We start from the raw sequence: 20,229 nt of genomic DNA on the forward strand, positions 1-20,229 counted from the left end.
GACCCTTTCAAAAGCATGGAGGAAGGGGTGATTGGCCCTCACTGGAACAGATATTCTGAATTTGAATTTTAGTTCCTTGCCTTCCATGCTTGTGCCAGTACTGGTACCCATGGATTTGTGGAATTTCTTAATCACAGTTACTGTATCCCATATGATAGTGCTTCTAGCAAAGAACTCCTCATTCATTCATTCATTCATTCAATCAACATATATTTATTGAGGGCCTACTATATGCCAAACACAAAATGGACAAAACAATAATCTTTTCCTTCCCCTTTTTGATTACAAACACTCTGAAAGCTTACATTCAGAGTGGGGCAAAGATAATAAACATTATATTCAGGGTGGGGCCCAAAAAATAAACAATAAGCATAATACATAATTTAATTATATAGACTAATAGCAAAAGGTGCTATGGGGAAAAAAGCAAGTAGAATAAGGGAAATTTGGGCAGAGATTGGGCAGAGATTACAATTTTAATGAGGATGGCCATAGTGAGTCTTTTTGAGAAGGTTACACCATACAGACATCTAGGGAGAGTGCTACAGTAAAATAAATAAAGAAAGGGCCTGTTATTCACGGGATTCACCAGTTTTATCATGTTCTCCATCATGCAGAAGCAGCTGGACTTGTGGGATGGTAGGATGTCCTGCTGGTGTGACATCATCACCATGGAGATAAAATATGGAGTGGGTAAGGTTTTGTCTCACAGAATACTGTACATGCTCTCGATCAGCAACCAACATATGACGCTTTTTCCCCCCACAGCCAGAATAAGATTGAGTTACTGGCTCCAATTCATCACCCTCCCTATATCTGCAATCAAGGAATCTGCAGTTTCTTCCACTAGAGGCAGAGTATATTTCTCTGCCCCTTTATACCATGGTTGGTATGTGGCTTGTTTTGGCTAATGATGCTAACAGACATAATGAAAGCATGGACTTGGAGCCTGCTTATCCTTCTACCCCCTGCTACCAACACCATGAGAACTTTTTTTTTTTGAGAGCGAGTTTTGCCCTTGTTGCCTAGGCTGGAGTGCAATGGTGTGATCTTGGCTCACTGCAACTTCCGCCTCCTGGGTTGAAGCTATTCTCCTGCCACAGCTTCCTCAGTAGCTGAGATAACAGGTGCCTGACACCATGCTTGGCTAATTTTTTTGTTTTTTTTAGTAGAGATGGGGGCCAGGCTGTTCTAGAACTCCTGACCTCAGGTAATATGGAGAACATGTTTTATGGAATCTGCATGTCCAAGAAGAACCACCTGGGCCCAGCCTAGATCAGCTGAATCCCAGCTGACCCACAGATTTGGGAGTGAGAGAAAATGTTTGTTGTCTTAAGTCACTTGTAATTGCAAGCCAATTTGAGTTGGCTTGTAATTCAGCATTACTATGACAATAACTAATGGATATGATGACCCTCTTAAATGCTGTGTCTCAGGGCTCTATAGTGTTTTAGAAGCCAAGGAAGGAAAACTTCCAAGAAGGGACACAATACAAGTTCATTTAAGGAAGCCAAGATTTCCACCTGGCAGTGTGGAGGTCTCATACCACTGGACGAAGACTTTTTTTTTTTTTTTTTTTTTTGAGATGGAGTCTCACTCTGTCACCCAGGCTGGAGTGCAGTGGCGCAATCTCAGCTCACTGCAACCTCTGCCTCCTGGGTTCAAGCAATTCTTCTGCCTTCGCCTCCCAAGTAGCTGGGATTACAGGCATGTGCCACCATGCTTGGCTAATTTTTTTTGTATTTTTAGTAGAGACGGAGTTTCACCATGCTGGGCTGTTCTTGAACTCCTGATCTTGTGATCCACCCGCCTTGCCCTCCCAAAGTGCTAGGATTATAGGCATCAATCAACATGCCCAGCCTGAAGAGTTTTTTTAAGCCACCTTTTACCTGCCCTGTTGCAGTAACCAACCTACCCACCTGCCCTCTCTGGTTCCACATCTCCCCTGCAGCATTCACAATACGGCAGCCAGAAGGATCCTTTTCAAACTAAAGTCATATTATGTCATCCTTAAGCTCAGAGTCTCCCAGTGGCTCCCAGATCTGCTTCAAATAAAAGGCAAAGTCTTTGCAGAGGTCCCACAGGGCCCTCATTCTCTGTGCCCATGCTACCTCTCTGGCTTCAATGCCCCTCAAGCTCCTAACTACTCATTCACCCCAGCCATGCCAGCCTCCTGGATGATCTCCAGCACCCTGAGCACACTCTGACCGCAGGTCCTTTGTTCTGGAACTCTCTTCTATCTAAATTGCTCTTCTCATGAGTTGTCACACAGCTTGTTTCCTCCTTCATTGAGTTCGCTACTTGAATAACACTTTGAGACCTTCCCTGACTACTCTGCAAAATAATCACCCCAATCTCTACTCCGCCCCTAGACTCACTATTCCTCTTACCTAAGTTTATATTTCTTCGTAACTTTTCCTCCACCTGTGTTAGTTCATTTGTTTATTGACTGTCCTCTCCACCCCTCCCCCCAACACACACACACGCTTCTCCTTCATGTCAAATCCCCACCACCTAGAACACATAGTAAGTACTCAATATTGAATGAGTGAATGCCTCTGCTGATGCTGTTCCTGGGGCAGGACCATATCCCTAACTGGTCTGTCTTTAGAACTTTATTTTCTAAGCTCCAGCTCACTCATGTAACTTCTTACTAACCCTTCAACCCCAAACCTGCATTTTCCTGCAGAGCAGATATCTGTTTCCGTGTAGATATTACCATACATGGCTCCCTGGGCTGGGGATGGGGTTTAGAGGCATCCGCAAAGCAGTTTGCCATTGAAAATGGGAGAAAGTAAGTGCGGGAAGAAGCCCTACCCTAACTTTTGGAGGGGCAGCTGGGCTGAGTGGTTCTGGGAGGGGCCTTGAGGTTGGCTGTCCCATCTGGATCCACCTGTTTACCAGGATTCCTGGGCCCTGGGAGCCGTCCTCCTGGCCAAAACTTAGCTTTGCTGTGGTCTGCCTACATCAAGTGGAAGAGGGGGAAGAGACCAGTCTGGGACCCCCTCTATTTTCTTCCCCCTTCCCAATCACAAACCCTCAGAGTCCCCAACCTACAGCATTCACTTGGCTGCAAAAGTTAATCAAAGAATGACCGTAGGGCTTCCCCTTTAACCCATAGCACTGCTGCAGGTCTGTGTCAAGCCATGGACACAGCGCTCTGTTCCACAGGATGGAGTGTGTTAAAGTTGTTTAGAGCAAGGCCTACTTTAAGAGATACAAGATAACATTTGGAAGACAAGATGGTTAAACATTACTATGCTCAGAAACACTTGGTAATCCTGGATGAGTAGAAAGCACCCAAATTCAGGATGATAGTTTGTGTAACTAAGAGGGAGATCATTTGTCATATGGTTTTTGCCCATACGGAAGGGGATACGATCTTCTGCACAGCATATGTTCATGAACTTCCTAGGTATAGTATGAAGGTTGGCTGGTCAGATTATGCTGCAGAACATTGGTCTGGCCTGTGCTGACCCACGGGCTCCTCAATAGGCTTGACATGGATAAGATCTATGAAGGTCAAGTGGAGGTGAGCAGAGATGTGTATCACATGGGAGGCACTGATGGTTACTTGAGGTTCTTCATCTGCTACTTGCCAGAACTACCAATGGAAATAAAGTTAGTGGGCCCTGAAAGAAGCTGCGGATTGAGGTTGTCTATCCCTCACAGTTATGAAACAGTTCTCTGGTTCTGATTCAAAAAGCAGGGAATTCAATGCAGAAGCACATCCTGGGTCAGAAGATCGCAGATTATATGCATTACCCTATGCAAGAAGATGAAGATGTTTACAAGAAATAATTCTCTTAATACATAAAGAACAACGTAATTCCAGTCATGACAGAGAGATGTGTAAGAAAGCTCATGATGCTGAATGAGAGAATCCAGTCCACAAGAAGAAGTCTGGGAAAGAAGAAAAGGTGGAACCATTCCAAGATGTCCCCTGTCCAGAATAAAGATCAGGTAGCTCAGAAGGCAAGTTTCCTCAGAGCTCAGGAACAGGCTGCTGAGAGCTAAGCCAAACAACTATTTTCTTTTCTTTTCTTTTTCTTTTTTTCAGAGACAGGGTCTCACTCTGTCACCCAGGCCAGAGTGCAGTGTCACAATCATAGTTCAGTGTAGCCTCCAACTCCTGGGTTCAAGCAGTCTTCCCCACTTGGCCTTCCAAGTACCTGAAAATATAGGCACATTCCACCACACCTGGCAAATAGTCATTTTCTATAAGATTATTCAGATAAAATAATAAACTTATTGACCAAGCAACTTAAAAAAGAAAATTAAAGGAAGGGTCTTATCCAGAGGTTCTGCCGGGTCTAACCCACCCCTGCTTTCTTACTTGCCCCATCCCACTTCTCAGTCCTCCTTCCCTGGTAGATTCTTCCTGTCTTCTTACTGAGATCCCTGGCAACCTCCATCTCATCTTCTGCAGGAGGCCTTCGGCTAGGGACCCCCTCTTAAGCTTTGGTGGAGGGTCTGAAATCCCATCTTCTTTGGACCCCTGCTCGGGGTTCCCTATGCAGTCTTCTCACTCAGTAAAACCTCAACCACCAGGTCTGAGTTTCCACCATTAGCATTTTATTTCTTGAGTTAAATCAGGAGTAGCAAATCTGCCTGCCAACCTCAATAGGCAGCTGTAGCAGCTGCCTGGAGGGCTGAGGGCTCTGTGGCCACACAAGGGCTGACAAATAGGAGCAGCAGGAGTGATACAGTCAGGAGTGATACAGTCATGTGATATGGGTGCTAGTGGAAGAAATGATGGCATGTGGACAACACCTTTGGCATCCCTGGGTTAGATGTCACCCTGCCTGGGCCATTCTTTCAGAATGCAAACCTGCAGAAGGACAGGAGAAAGTGGAGGTAGTGGTATTCACACACGAAGTTCCCAGAAACTCTTCCCAACCCATCACTGGATGCCTCTGTTTCTGCCTAAAAGGTTGGGGAGACCCAAGCATGAACAGGAATAGAAGTCAGAAAGTGGGGAGCTGGAAGAAAATCTACACTGCCATCTCAGGCCAAGGGGCTATCGTATGCACAAAGCATCCCCACTCCCATCAGGAGGCTCTTTCAGCTTGTGCCCTGGGGGGTGGATGGAGGCGCCCTGGAGTCTTGTCTGGTCCCTGGTTCCACAAGGAGATGAGGAAGATAAGGCCTGACAGACACCAAGCCAGGCTGGGCAGACATTCCGGACAAACTTACTGAGGTATTCCAGATCTCTCATGTCCCACGGCGGGTAAAGAAGAAAGGAAGGACATAAAGGCTTTCCCTGGGGGTGCCAGAGTCACTGATATTACTCCCCTATTCTCCTTTCCCCCTAACCCCAAAGGGTAAGTGCACACCCCGGGGATTAAAGTAAGAGATCATTGTGTCAGAGGCCTTCCAACCAGAGTGTCTCCATCTTGAATAGGGGCTGGATAAAATAAGGGTGAGACCTGCTAGGCTACATTCCCAGGAGGTTAGGCATTCTTGTCACAGGATGAGATAGGAGGTTGGTGCAAGATACAGGTCACAAAGACCCTGCTGATAAACCTGGATGTGGTAAAGGACCCAGCCAAAACCCACTGAAACCATGATGGCAATGAAAGTGACCTCTGGTCCTCCTCAATGCTCATTATATGTTACTCATAATGCATTAGCATGCTAAAAGACACTCCTATCAGTGCCATGACAGTTTACAAATTCCATGGCAACACTCAGAAGTTATCCTATATAGACTAAAAAGGGGAGGGATCCTCAGTTCTGGGAAATCTCTGTCCCTCTCCATGAAAATTCTTGAATAATCTACCCGTTTTAACATATAATCAAGAAATAACCATAAAAATCACCAACCAGCAACCCTTGGGGCTGCTCTGCTTATCCATTCTTTTCTCCTTTACTTTCCTAATAAACTTGCTTCTCACTTCACTCTGTGAAATTGCCTTGATTTCTTTCTTGTATGAGATCTGAGAACCCTCTCTTGGGGTCTGGATCGGGACTTCAGTTTTTTGTTTTTGTTTTTGTTTTTTTTTGAGACTGAGTCTCACTCTGTTGCCCAGGCTGGAGTGCAGAGGCGTGATCTCGGCCCACTGCAACCTCTGCCTCCTGGGTTCAAGCAATTCTCCTGCCTCAGCCTCCAGAGCAGCTGGGATTACAGGCACACACCACCACACTCAGTTAATTTTTGTATTTTTAGTACAGATGGGGTTTTATAATGTTGGCCAGGCTGGTCTCAATCTCCAGACCTCGGGATCTGCCTGTCTCAGCCTCCCAAAATGCTGGGACTACAGGCCGAGCCACCGTGCCTGGCCTGGGACTTCTTTCTGGTAACATCTTCCTAGCGACCATGAAGGGACTATACTGAAGAGAGTCCTGACCCAAAGGAAAAAGACTGCAGCACCAGTTGGCCACTCTGGATAAGTGGTGGGGTACATTTTACCCTGGTAAAGGATGGGACTGGGTTAGAAGCCCAATGTAGGAGAGTTGAGTCCCTCCCAATGAGAGAGGAGACCATCTCTCTCCCTTGCCTGTTTCCTGTTAGAAAAGCTGGAGAGGGGAGATAAAATAGCACGAAGTTGAAGCCAGTGGTTGAGAGGCTCCACCTGCCTGACCCCAGCGGGGTCCGAGGACGGAGAAAATAACTCGCCTCTCTGTAACTGGTGCCTATGTCATCTGTAAGCCTTGAAAGTGTTGCAAATGTTTTTCTTACTGCCCAAGGACTTTCCCTGAGTCATGTACTCCCCATCTGCACCAATCAGAGCACCCTCCCTTGGAGATGCCTCTGTCACTAAGTGATTTACTGCCTTCATTCAACTTCTGTAATGCTCTACCCCACCCCACCCCCATGTCCTGTGCACAGCACATGTAAATTAGCAAATCAATGAAAGCGAAAGACTACTGTCAGATGTCCAGCCAGTGGGCATTGACACAGTTTTACCTCTACTCCCCATTGTGTTGTATGTCTTTAAAAAGGGAAAAAACTCCTTTTCAGGGAGCTCAGCTTTTTGGACACTAGTCAATCCATGCTCCGCAGCTAGCTGAATAAAAGTCTCTTTCTTCCTCACTCTGGTGTCTGAAGGGTTCTGTCAGCAGCTTTTCCTGCAACACTAAGACAAAGAGGCTTAAAGGCCCCTCTTAATAAAAAACAAGGACACTTGACCAAACTTGGGTTAAAGTCTTACCTTAGAAAAATTAGAGTCTCTTCTAAGACGTAGGGTATGGCCGGGTGCAGTGGCTCACTCCTGTAATTCCAGCACTTGGGGAGGCTGAGGCAGGTGGATCACCTGAGTTCGAGACCAGCCTGGCCAACATGATGGAGCCCCGTCTCTACTAAAAATTACAAATATTAGCTGGGTGTGGTGGCACATGCCTGTAATCCCAGCTCCTTAGGAGGCTGAGGCAGGAGAATCACTTGAACCTGGGAGGTGGGGGTTGTAGTGAGCTGAGATTGTGCCACTGCATTTCAGCCTGGGCAACAAAGTGAGACTCCATCTCAAAAAAACAAAGCAAGGTTAGGCGTGGTGGCTGATGCCTGTAATCCCAGCACTTCGGGAGGCTGAGGTGGGTGGATCATGAGGTTAGGAGTTTGAGACCAGTCTGGTCAACATAGTGAAACCCTGTTTCTACTAAAAATACAAAAAATTAGCCAGGCATGGTGGCACGTGCCTGTAATCCCAGCTACTCAGGGGATTGAGGCAGGAGAATCGCTTGACCCAGGAGGTGGAGGTTGCGGTGAGCTGAGATAGTGCCACTGCACTCCCACTGGGGCAACAATGGGAAACTTCATCTCAAAACAAACAAACAAACAAACATAATTGCTTTACCTTATATACAGGTAATACATGTATTGACACATACACAAATACACCTCTGAGGCCTGCAGGTCCTCGCCACCTCTATTGGCTCCATGGGTCTGTGAATTCCAGGGGGGCCCAGCCACTCTGCCTCAGCCATAACTGGATCTGCAGGTCCCCACACAAGCCTGTCATCCAGAAGTTGTTCGACAAACACTCAAGTGACCAAACCCATCAAGCCCAGTTTTTGGAGAAGGCTGGGACTCACCTTGAGTGAAGGGATATCCTTGGTGCAGATGACGAATTCGTCCCCCTCTTGGAAGATGCCCTCTCTGCCACTCTCACCGGCCTCCTTGTCCATCTACCCACACACATATGGGCGCCATCTCCTGCTTCTTGGCTAGGTGCAGGAACCAGGTATCTGGCAGCTCGGGGTCCTCAGAGGATGGGGTAGTGGGCTCCCTGGGAGGGGCAGCCAGTGGGGAGGAGGTTGGTGGGGGTGGCGGTGGAGGCAAGGGCATGGCTGATGGCTGTGGCAGCGGCAGTGGTGAGCTGGGTGTGGGGGCTACCAGCATGGGTGGTGAGACCTGCTGACCTTCTTTCTTTATTGGAGATTGTGGATTGAGGGTGGAACAGAGGTGAGTGGCTAGTTTCCTTTTTGTTTTTTTAGATGGAGTCTCTCTCTGTTGCCCAGGCTGGAGTGCAGTGGTGTGATCTCAGCTCACTGCAACCTCTGCCTCCTGGGGTCAAGCAATTCTCCTGCCTCCGCCACCTGAGTAGCTGGGATTACAGGTGCATGTCACCATGCCTGGCTAATTTTTGTATTTTTAGTAGAGACAGAGTTTCACCATGGTCAGGCTGGTCTTGAACTCCTGACCTCAGGTGATCCACCTGCCTCAGCCTCCCAAAGTGCTGGGATTACAGGCATGAGCCACTGCATCAAACCCTATGATCATTTTAGAGAGACAGTTTAACCACTACCTATCACCTGATGATCACCTGACATTCCTGGGTGTGTGAGGGGGGAGCCCTCTCTTGTCCTGCTCCTGTCTGCCTAACTACCTACTCTAACAGATGGAAAGAGATGATAGATAGGGAGTGGGGAGAGAAGTAGAGGACGGGGATATAGAGAGAGGAATGCACATAGAGAGAGGAGGATGGAGAGGAAGGGATAGAGAAGAGAGAAAGGTAGTTAGGCATAGAGGAAGAAATGAAGAAGGGAAAAAGAGAGAAAGGATTGAGAGTTGGAGATACATATCTGAAAGGAAATACAAGAAATAGAACATTGGTTGTCTCCACAGAAAACAACTTGGTGGGCGGGGCGTGGTGCCTCATGCCTGTAATCCCAGCACTTTGGGAGGTGGAGGCAGCGGATCACCTGAGGTCAGGAGTTCAAGACCAGCCTGGCCAACATGGTGAAGCCCCGTCTCTACTAAAAATACAAAAATTAGCGGGTGTGTTGGCAAGTGCCTATAGTCGCAGCTACTAAGGAGGCTGAGGCAGGAGAATTGCTTGGACCTGGGAGACAGAGGTTGCAGTGAGCTGAGATTGTGCCACTGCACTCCAGCCTGGGCGACAGAGAGAGACTCTGTCTAAAAAAAAAATAAATAAATAACTTTCTTGTGGAGGCAGGGGGTAAAGGGTAAAAGACACTTTTCATTGTATATACTTTTTAAAAAAATCTTTTAAGTTTTGATGCATATGACTAGATTATACAAAATAGAACTTTGATTTAAATCAATAAGAAGGGATCCTGGCTTTGCCATCTTTCTGTGTGGCCACTGGCAAGTAATCTCCTGGAGTCCAGGTCTATGACCGGGGTGTGCTGTTAACTACGCAGGGGGCTGTTCCGAGGAGCCAGAGGATCTCATAAGCAAACCTCCCAGCACCGTGTCTGGTGCATGCTGCTGCTATTATTAGCACCCCCTGCAATAAATCCGAGCAACTTTGGAAGCATCCCATCACCTGTCTGGGCCTCTGTTTTCTCATCCATCCCCGTGGAGGAATAATGACCAGATTCACAGGGTTGGTGCAAGGATCCACCAGGAGAGTGCTAACACCTACCAGATGATCCTTGTCTGGACTTCACGCCTGGATGAGCTGGTCACACCCCCAACACTTGCCCATCCACCTCAACTCAAGTCAGGGGAGATGGAGACACAGACAGAACATGCTGAAAGTGGTTACTTTATTGGTTGGAAAAGGGAGAAACTGTGGTCAGCCCAGGAGGGAATACAGAGGCCAAAAAAGGGGGAGGGCAGGTGGGCTGGAACCAGATACAGGGCCAGGCAGAAACTTTCCCACCCCACTGCTCAGTCTGGTGGTGGCCGGAGCTGGAGGAAGAAAACCATAATACCATCAACAACAATATCCACAGGACAAGAGTACTTTCAGGTTAAATCCTGGACCAGCTCCTTAGGCCCACCCCATCCCACATACCCACGTAGCAAAGCCTCACCTTCTTGGGGCTCTGCTTGCATTTTCTACAGGTTCTAGACATCTGTTTCAGACCATCACTAGCAGGCATCTGGTCCCAGCTGTCCAGTGTGGCTTTCCTGAGGGGCCATAGCCATTCCTCTCCCTAAGAATCCCTCTACTAGGCTGGGCATGGTGGCTCACGCCTGTAATCCCAGTACTTTGGGAGGCCGAGGTGGGCAGATCATGAGGTCAGGAGATCAAGACCATCCTGGCCAACATAGTGAAACCCTTTCTCTGCTAAAAATACAAACATTAGCTGGGTGTGGTGGCGCATGCCTGTAATCCCAACTACTCGGGAGGCTGAGGCAGGAGAACTGCTTGAACCCAGGAGGCAGAGGTTGCAGTGAGCCGAGATCATGCCACTGCACTGCAGCCTGGCGACAGCAAGACTCCATCTCAAAAAATAAAAAGAAAAAAAGAATCCCTCTACTATCAGGAAGTTCCCAAGCCTTGATTTCTTAGCTTAAAATGGGACGTGATGATCAATTAGGTCTTATTTAGCCCCATTTTATAACCAAGATAACTATGACTCAGGGAGGTGAAAAGGTTGTGTCTGCACTAACATTTGAACTCGGTCTTCTTGACTGCAAAGACTACCCATGCAGTTGGCATCTGAGAGCACTGGCCCCAGGGAGACCATAGCTTCATTTAGAGAAACCATAGTTCCCTCTCGGGCACTAAGAGTACACCTGCACTCTGGGCTTCAGTGGTCTCATCTGTGCACTATTGCATTCTATCAGTTATCTTCAGGTTCCTTTGCTGAGAAATTGTTAAAAGTAGCACATGACAACCATGAGATTTCAACCCAAGGGCACCAGCCAGGTCTTGCTTATCCTGTTCCCTCTGCCTGAGACTGCCTCCCCACTGAGGCTCATCAGACTACCCCCTTTCACTCTTCTTTTAGAACGGGCTGAGGGTCACCCTCTGGTACACCTTTCCCAGCTGTCCTTGCAACTGTCCTCCCTTTCCCTCTGCCTGGGCGACGTGTTCTCCTGTTTTCCACAACACCTGGCCATCGAAGCACTTTCTCTCTCCCCTTCACTTACCTCAGAAATTGGGAGTGACACAGGACACCTTCCCACAGCCATTGCGGCAGCATTTCATCCGGCCGGGACACTGGCTGTCCACCTGGCACTGGTCCTGGCAGAGGCCGAGTTGGGGAAAGACACTGTTTACCTGGGGGCAGGAACCCTCCTTAGCTGGAGAAAAAGGAGTAAGGGTAAGTGAACAGAGGGGTATGGGGAGATGATCTTGTACCTGCCCCTCACTGGCTTCACATGCAGCGGAGCTGCCTGCCTGAGTCCATCTGGGGCACCTGAGCTGCCCTCAGGAGGCACAGGAAGATCACCTGCAAATCCCTCCTCCTGCTCCCAAATGGAATCACAGGACCTCAGCTTGAGTGCCAGCTCTGTCTTTGTGGGACTTCATGGCCTAGGGCCAGAAATCTCGCAGAGCCTCCATGTCTTTAGGTATCAGTGGAACCAGTGCTACTCACAGCATGAGGTTATTGTGAAAGCAGTGGAGACAAACATATTATTTCTCCCTGAAAGATCAAACTACTCTGTAGTAATAATGAGAAGTTATAATGGTGAACACTTAATTAGCTCTTACTACGTGCCAGGTATTATGTTAAGCACCTAACATACATTAAATCTTCTAATTCTCACAATAATCCTAAAAGGGGAGAGAGATCTGTCAATATTTCCTTGTGTTACAAATGAGGAAACTGAGGCACTGAGAGGTTAAGTAATTTGCCTAAGGTCACATAGAATTGAGGCAGAATTTGAAACCTAGGAAATCTAGCTCCAGAGTCTACGTGTTAACTGCTGCTGCCATGGTTAAGCATTATGCTGCCATGTAAAGGGTGAAGTGGAGTACACATGTGAGGGGTTACACACTTATAACCTTCACTCATATCCACAGACCTAACCAGCCAAATCCATTCATCAACTGAAGGACATCATGGTTGCTTCCAACTTTTGGCAATTATAAATAAAGCTACGAGAAACATTCATGTGCAGGTTTTTGTGTGTAAAACACAGGGCGATTAGCTGCAGAGGACAATGAAAGTGGCCAGATCACTGTGAGTGGTGGCTCATGGCTATAATCCCAACACTTTGGGAGGCTGAGGTGGGAGGATCATTGGAGCTCAGGAGTTTGAGACCAGCCTGGCCAATGTGGTGAGACTCCCCCCCTACTAAAAATACAAACAAATTAGCTGGGTGTGGTGGCACATGCTTGTAATCCCAGCTAATTGGAAGGCTGAGGCAGGAGAATCACTTGCACCTGAGAGACAGAGGTTGCAGTGAGCCAAGATCATGCCCCTGCACTCCAGCCTGGAAAACAGAGTGAGAGACTCCATCTCAAAAAAGGATTTTTTAAGTGGCTGACAGTCTTGACTTCCTAGGACAAAGAAATTCATTCTCTTGAAAGGGGTAGGAGCCTTCAATATTGGTCTGCCTTGGGAATAAACAGGGAACCATTAATGATGAAAACAAGCCACTGTGTGTAGAGCATCTTCTCACTAACAGACACTTTACATGCATTATTTCATTTAGCCCTCGTGTTAGTTCTATAAAGTTTGGAGTTATTCCCATTTGACAGCAGAGGCTCACAGAGATAAAGCATCTTGCTCAGGATCACACAACTAGAAAATGGCAGAATTAGGATTCAAACCTCTAGGCTCCCTCCCTGGCTCAGGAGGCCATCTGACCTTGTTCCTCTTCCAGCCCCAGTCCCTCCATCTGAGACAAGGGAACAAGTTCTTCATCCATCAAACAGTAAATACCCGCCCCTTTCCTCCTCCACCTCTTTCATCTGCCTGCCACCAGCATTCTCTCCAAATCTTCCTCTCTCCTGATCCTCCTCTCCCTGGTCCAGAGGGGCCTCCTGACCTGGATGTTGCCCTTGGTGGCTGCCGGTCCCCCTCCACTTCCCACCTCCCTGCTGATCGGCTTACTACAAACCTTGCCAGCCTGTGCTGGCATCTTCTGGGAAATAACAAAGAGGAAAAGTCACCGGGGCTAAATTCTAGATAAAGACCATCATTACAGTACCTTGTTTTTCTCCAGGTCCTATCCCTGCCTCTAAACCTCAGCATTTCCCTCTGGAGAACGAGAAGCTGAGATTCCATGCTGTCTAAGCCACTGCCTGCTCTCATCAGCCTGGTGGAGACACTGCAGCTCCAGCAAGCACTTTTGAGGGAGCCCCCAGCTCGCACTCACTCAATCCTTAGAGGGGAAGAGATTGACTGAAAGACTAGGACAAGGAAAGGTGATAAATTGTCCAGGGAGGAATCCTCACTTTCTTCCAATCGCTCAGCCAGTCGGCCCGAAAGGCCAAAGTTGAACCCTCACTAGGGCTCCTGCAGCCCTAGTGAGCTGGCGGTGTGACCTTGGGCAGGCACACTTTTCTCTCGCTGATGCTCCCTTCCACAGCTCTAAGATGAGCACTTGCCTAAATCTGTGAAGTTCCTTTCCGCCTGGACAGAGGAATTGGGGAAAATCTTGCCAGGCCAGGCGCTCCCAGTCTTTCCCTCAGGGCTGGGGGAGTCCCCCAGAGAGGGACTCCAAGAGGAGAGGTGAGCGCCCCAGGCTCGGGGCTTTCCCGCAGGACAGGCTCTGGCCTGTCCGAGAAGGAAACTGCGGCCCCGGGTCCCCAGGCCGCGGGGAACAATGTCTCAGCTGTGCGTGCCCGGAAGCCAGTCATGCACCAGAGACTCGAATCCAGCTAAGGGTAAGGACCCCCCTTGGCTGCGCTTCAACGACGCCTTTGTCTCCCCCGGGGCCGTGCGAGAGAGAGCACTGGGGGATCTGGTTTCATCTGCCTCGACTTTCCCGGGGGTTCCCGGTTCCAGGGCGCCCCTGTTCCCGGAACTCGGGCGCTCCCGCCTCCTCCAGCGCAGAGCGGCTGGGCCCGGCCCCGCCCCGCCCAGTCCCGTCCCAGCTCTGCCGCCTTGAGGTTACCATTGGGCAGAGTGCAGAAGGTGGCGCAGCCCGCGCTGCAACACTTGAGGTTGTCCGCGCATTCGTTGTCGGAGACGCACTCCTGCGTGCAGTTCTGGTCAGCGTGGAGCTCGGGGCACACGCCCATCTTCTCTGCTCCTGTGCCTGGGAGGGGAGGCCCGGGACAGTCGAGGGTGGGGCGTGGCGCCAGCCTCCGAGGATGCCCACCTCCTGCTCCAAACCTTAACTCCAAGGAATTCTCAGCCTCTGGTCCTAGGAGTCCCCTTACAGCCCCCAGAGACTCCCACTTCCAGACCTCGGGTCCCTGACCCTCGGGAGTGCAAGAGCTCCCTAACCAGGAACTTAAGCAGCTTCCAGGACTGGACCAGCTGCGGCCGGATCCCTGTCCACACCTCCCTCTGACCTCCCTCCTGGGGCCCGTGAGCCAAGGCCCAGGGCTCCTGGTCTCTATTCCCTTGGCGTTGGAGCCCTCAGATCTCAGCCCTAGGGGACCCCGCACAGCTGAGTGTCTAGGAGCTTCCGAGGTCAAAGCAGAGCACCCCAACCCCCCGCCCACTGCCCCCACGGAGTGTCCGCCTTCAGCACAGAACCCTCCCAAATTTCAGCCATCAAAGGTCTCTCCACCTCCAGCACTTTGGACCCCACATCCTAGGCTCCAAGGGTCACCATCCTTAGGCCCCAGGGGACCCCCCCCTCCACTTTCACCCCAGGAATTCCCACTTCCCCAGCCTCCACAGGCTACGCCTCCGCCTGGCTCCATCCTGGCGCTCGCTGGTGGCTCTGCCCCTCTGGGCGCCGGGCCGCTCCCCGCCCCACTCACCTGGGACTAGAGTAAAGCCGAACAGCAGCAGGCCGAGCAGGGCGGCGGCTAGCGGGCCAAGGCGACTGGCAGGCATGGTTCTACGCCGGGGCGGGTTGCAGGTGTGAGTCGCTGCTCAGGAGCGGGGATTTAACCGCGCGTAGGGGCGCGGGCGTGGGGTAGGGGCGGGGCCGAGCGGGGAAGGGGAGGGTAGAGGGCTTTGCAGGCACCGCGTGCGGGCAGGCTGCCACCTCAGGCCATTTCACAATGCCCCGGGATCAGGTAACACTCTTGGCCCCAGTGGGAACCAGGAACTTACGCAGCTTCCAGGACTGGACCAGCCGCAGCCGGACCCTTGTCCACTCCTCCCTCCTGGGGCCTGAGAGCCGAGGACCAGGGCTCCTGGGTTTCTATTCCAACACTCTGAGGTTTCTTCAGAATGTCCCCTCCCCACGTTGAGGAGGACAGGGCAGGGCCTGCAGGGAGGCAGTAGAGCAAGCGGATTAAAGGGTTCGATTTGGGGTCAGCCAGATGAGAAGGCAGATCCCCCTTGATGGAGGGCTAAGATAGTGATGCCGAGCCCATCGTAGGGGCTAGAGACATAGCACTTGTAATTAACACACGAACCCACCTGAGCAGAAATAGGCCCAGGAAGGCAAAGCGCCTACCAGTCTCAAGGCATTTGGGTATGTGTTTCTGCCTCCCTCTCTTGGTCCTACCAGCCCCTGATCAGGGCTGACTGTGCCAGGCTCTGTGCTCCTTGTTTCAAAGAATCATCCCAGCAAACCTCTGACCTGGGAGTTACTGTTCTCAGCTGTATATGACAAAGGAACTGGGTGTTCAGGGATTTAGGACCCCACCTCCACCACAAGGTCCCATGCAAAGCTGCACAAACAGTTTTGAACCCAGGCCTTTCCCTCCAGGCCCTTAGTTTTTCCATTCCATTGTAAATATTCACTGGGTGTTTGCTACGTGACATTTATAGGGCAAGACACTTGGCGAAGAGAAAGTCGTCTAAAGGGGCCCTCCAGCACAGGTTTTGAAGGGGTGACAGGGCCTGGGGTCTGACTCCCACCTCCACCACTTTCCATCTGAGGGGCCTTGAATGAATCCTTTCCTAGATCTGAGCTGCCATGTCATCTGTGAAAATGACACCTATCTAAGACTTCAGTGGGAACACAAATGCAATGTTCCTGCCATGGAACAACCCAGTACTCACTGAGAGCATAGAGTAGATCCACATTGACTGACACAGGGACTCCAGGTCTGACCCATGATAGGCACTGGATAAATGGAGTAAGTGCTCCATACATTAGTGTCTCCTGTGAGTAAAGAGACCGATAAGTGTAAATCAAGCTTTAGAATTCAGAGTGTTAAGTGCCAAAACAGAGTTACCCAGAGAGTTAGGCAAGAAGTGCCTTCAAACATCTTTCCTGCTCCAATTAGTTGAGGTTCTGGAAGCCCCAGGAGGTCTTTGCTGCTGGAGGCTAGAGGGGGTCTGGAGCAGGAAATGCTGGGATGACAAGGACAGGTGAGTAGCATTTGGTGATGTGAGTACATCTGGCCACTGTCCCCAAAATGGATGCTGAGAACACTTCCCCCAGCTTCTCCTGCTCAGCCTGGGGACTGGGGACATGCCGTTGTTGGGAGGGGCCAGGGCTATTTACTCTGAGCTCAGTCAACAATGAAGGCAGGAGGCAGGTGGGGACACAGCCCATAGCAGGCTAATGAAACCCAGTGTAGGGCACAAAGAGAACACAAATGAGCAGCTGGTTTTTAGTCCGTGGACCCAGCTGGCTACTGGATATTCAGCCCAGGGCACGGCTGCCAACAGCTTTCTTCCGGGACCTATTCAGCTCCCTGGGCCAGGAAACTGCCCAGCCTTGCCCCTCCCAGGCCCTTATGGGCACCCTGTTGATTGGCTCTCTCTTACAGGAATGCAAACTGAGAGAGGGTGGCAGGGCCAGGTAGAAGGATGGGAAGAAATTTTCATCAGCCAATGGCATCACATGTTTAGGTTTTGTGGTGCCAAACTTTATGCTAGGTATAGTATTATATATTCTCTTTACAATGTTTAAAAGGGCAGAGGCTTTAGAACCAAATGCATCCAGGTCCAATCAGGGCCAGTGCATCCATGGCCTCTTTCTGGCTATGTGACTTACAGAAACACTTCACTTTTTGGACCTGCATCTTCTTCCTGCATGAACTGTGTATCATCCTAACTGTCTTGGAGGTATTATAAGGGTTAAAGGAAAAAGCATAACCAGAGGTTGCAAATCTGGCTAGAGCACATACATTAACTACACAGTCTGTTTTAAAGTTTTAAGTTAGTTGCCAACATTTAAAAGTAGGGAATTTCATATAAAAATAAACCTCTAGCTTCTCTTGGAAAAAGTGAAAGATCTGTCAACACAGTCCTGCAATCCTACATGTAACAACAATTAGCTAGAGCAGTGAGTCTCAAAATCGAGCATGCAACAGAGCCATTTTTTTGTTTTTTGTTTTTCTGAGACTGAGTTTTGCTCTGTTCCCCAGGCTTCCCTCCTATCTCCTCCTCTCCCATTCCCTCCTCTCCCCTTTCCTCCCCTCCCCTCCCCTTTTCTTCCCTTCCCCCACCTCCTGGGTTCAAGTGATTCTCCTGCCTCAGTCTCCCAAGTAGCTTCGATTACAGGTGCCACTACACCCAGCTAATTTTTGTATTTTTAATAGGGACAGGTTTTCACCATGTTGGCCAGGTTGGTCTCAAACTCCTGACCTCAGGTGATCTGCCTGCCCTGGCCTCTCAAATTGCTGGGATTACAGGCATGAGCCACCACACCCAGCCTAAGCATGCATCAGAATCACTCGGAAGGCTTGTTAAAACACATATTGCAGGATCCTTGTCCCCAGAGTTTTGATTAGTAGGTCTGTGGCAGGATCTGAGAATTTGCATTTCTAACAGGTTTCCAGGTGATGCCAGTGCTGCAGGGCTAAGGACCATCTTTGAAAACCAGAATCTAAGTAGAGCTACTCTCTTTCTATGAGGGAAGCATTCCCTCCAGTTTCCCATAATCCCTACCACCACTGACCCCCATCTCTGCAAATACTTCCATTCACAGTGCTCACCTGACCCCAGGAGGGCATTTAAATTTGTGACCTCTGGGATAGGCACAAATAAATGTTTGGCGAAAGATAGTTTATATTTATTTAATAATCTTATGGATTAAGTATTATTACTCTCATTTTACAGGTTAAGAAACTGAGATTCAGCTAAGCAAAGTGATTTGATGGCGGAAACACAGCTAGTAAATCAGAAGGAGGATTTTTGCCAAATTACTTGGGTTGTCCCAGTTATTTCAATATTATGCACTCACACAGATCTATCTGAGGTTAACAAAGATGATGCATATGAAGTTTTCAACATGATTTCATGAGTGGTAAAAAAATATTTATTAGGGAAGAGGAGGAAGAAAATCAGCAGAAAGGGAAGATGGAAGTTTATAGTGGTAGGTGATGTCAGTCAGCTGTAGACAAGTCCACTCTAAAATGACTGTAAACAAGTTAATGGTGAAAATTTATGAAATTTCCAGGAATAAACAAGGTATCTGTTGGAAATTGATATTGGAAATAGATGCTTGGTGCCACAAAGAAAAATCAGCACTGAGACAAAGGATCTTTCAGCAATGCAATTTTTACTTCCCAGACTGCAGGAAGCGTATATTCACTAGCCATCTTGCCACAAGAGTACAAAGAACAAAGGGAATACACACAAATTTATTCCTTATGCATTTGGGGTTGTCCTTACTGCTGCGTCTGATCTCAGTTGGCTGGAGCCAGACCTCAGAATTTAAACTAAAACCTGATTGGCTAACAACTTCAAACTTTTCTAAACAGGTAAAAGCCATAGAGAGCTGGGACATGCCTGTGAACATATCCAGCACAGATATCTTGGTTAAAGTACAAGGACACAGAATGTACTATGTGCCTGTAAGCACAGCACATCTAACAGCTAGAGAGAATATTTTGCAAAGCAATCCTAGGATTTCTGTAATAACAAAGTTATTAGCACACTTATTCTTTAACAAGAAAGAAAATTTTAAAAAGGAACTTTTCTACTTCCCACAGTGTCTTTAACCATACTGTGGGCCTCTCCTACTGGACTTTTGGACCCAGTCAAACTTCCTTTAACTCCATGGAAACCTCTCTCTTTGGGCATATTGGCTATTTTGTTTTGTCACCTAGCATCCATTTGTCCTTTTTCTGATAAAGCACCCTGAGTTCGCTTTGGGGTAAGTAACTCTTCCTCAACCCAAGACAGGCGAGGCCAGGGAGGCTGTCAATGAAAGTGCCTGCTCTTCCCCCAAGCAGAGTGGCCAATCAGATACTTTCCCCAGAATTGTAATCTTGAGCAATGAATGATAAAAGACTTGAAAATGAATGGAGCTGATTCAGAGGCAGAGTTGGAAGACCTCTGTTCTGACTTTACCATCCTTTCCAAGCTGTGCTCTTTCAACCTTCCCCTCAGTTCTGAGAACTAAACCAAATCAGTTAGTGCTATTGGTTGCAAGCAGAATTCAACTCTGGCTAACTTAAGGATATTATTAAGAAAGGAGAATGGATGCCCACTACATCCCCCATACCATTTTTATAAATTTCTTCTCTGTTTGCAATAGCCAGAGTTGGTTTCTTTTGCTAGTAACCAAAGATATCTTACTCCCTATATGGATGTAACCAAGTTTCTCATTTCCAAACCCAGTGGCCTTTTCTTAGCTCTCATTCTCTTCTAACTCACAAGTAAAGTGTTCATGGCATACCTGCAATAATGTTCAAACCAAATCCTCATTTAAAAAAAAAATACACATGGTCTCAGCACAAAAAAACCGTGAAAAGCAGAGCTTCTCTATTTGAAGTACCTTGGGTCCAGCCCCAAACCAGGTAATCTTCCAAGAACAGTGCACTTTTCAAGTTAATTCCTTGACTGTAAATTCTACTGGCTCTTCATTGCCTTTAGGATAAAGGCTGAACTCCTTAGCCTGCCTTTTTGACTGATCCCAACTTTTTTTTTTTTTGAGACTGAGTTTTGCTCTTGTCACCCAGGTTGGAGTGCAGTGGCACAATCTCGGCTCACTGCACCCTCTGTCTCCCAGGTTCAAGTGATGCTCCTGCCTCAGCCTCCTGAGTAGCTGGGATTACAGGTGCCTGCCACCACATCTGGCTAATTTTGTATTTTTTTTTTTTTTTT

The 20,229-nt window shown here is 48.6% G+C and overlaps 1 protein-coding gene across 1 annotated transcript; it reads right to left on the reverse strand.

Annotated features, from left to right (window-relative positions):
- Positions 1 to 9,937: 9,937 nt before the first annotated feature.
- Positions 9,938 to 15,182, reverse strand: WFDC2 (WAP four-disulfide core domain 2). The gene is made up of 4 exons (XM_032263589.1): positions 15,030 to 15,182; positions 14,210 to 14,353; positions 11,291 to 11,443; positions 9,938 to 10,099 (listed from the first exon to the last, which is right to left on the reverse strand). Exons 1-3 carry the CDS (start codon positions 15,103 to 15,105, stop codon positions 11,292 to 11,294), a joined length of 372 nt encoding a protein of 123 aa, XP_032119480.1. The 5' UTR covers positions 15,106 to 15,182; the 3' UTR covers positions 9,938 to 10,099; position 11,291.
- Between the last annotated feature and the right edge of the window lie 5,047 nt (positions 15,183 to 20,229).

The sequence above is a fragment of the Sapajus apella genome, unplaced genomic scaffold, assembly GCF_009761245.1.
Source record: "Sapajus apella isolate SASKATOON/1434 unplaced genomic scaffold, GSC_monkey_1.0 scaffold137, whole genome shotgun sequence".
Classification (NCBI taxonomy): Eukaryota; Metazoa; Chordata; class Mammalia; order Primates; family Cebidae; genus Sapajus; species Sapajus apella.

What these genes read in the sequence shown, in the direction of transcription:
- WFDC2 (XM_032263589.1), bottom strand. Translation starts at nt 15,105, where the DNA reads ATGCCTGCCAGTCGCCTTGGCCCGCTAGCCGCCGCCCTGCTCGGCCTG. An exon ending in CGGCTTTACTCTAGTCCCAG is followed by an intron (nt 14,354 to 15,029) that starts GTGAGTGGGGCG and finishes CTCCCCTCCCAG; the next exon opens with GCACAGGAGCAGAGAAGATG. An exon ending in CTTCTGCACTCTGCCCAATG is followed by an intron (nt 11,444 to 14,209) that starts GTAACCTCAAGG and finishes CTTTTTCTCCAG; the next exon opens with CTAAGGAGGGTTCCTGCCCC.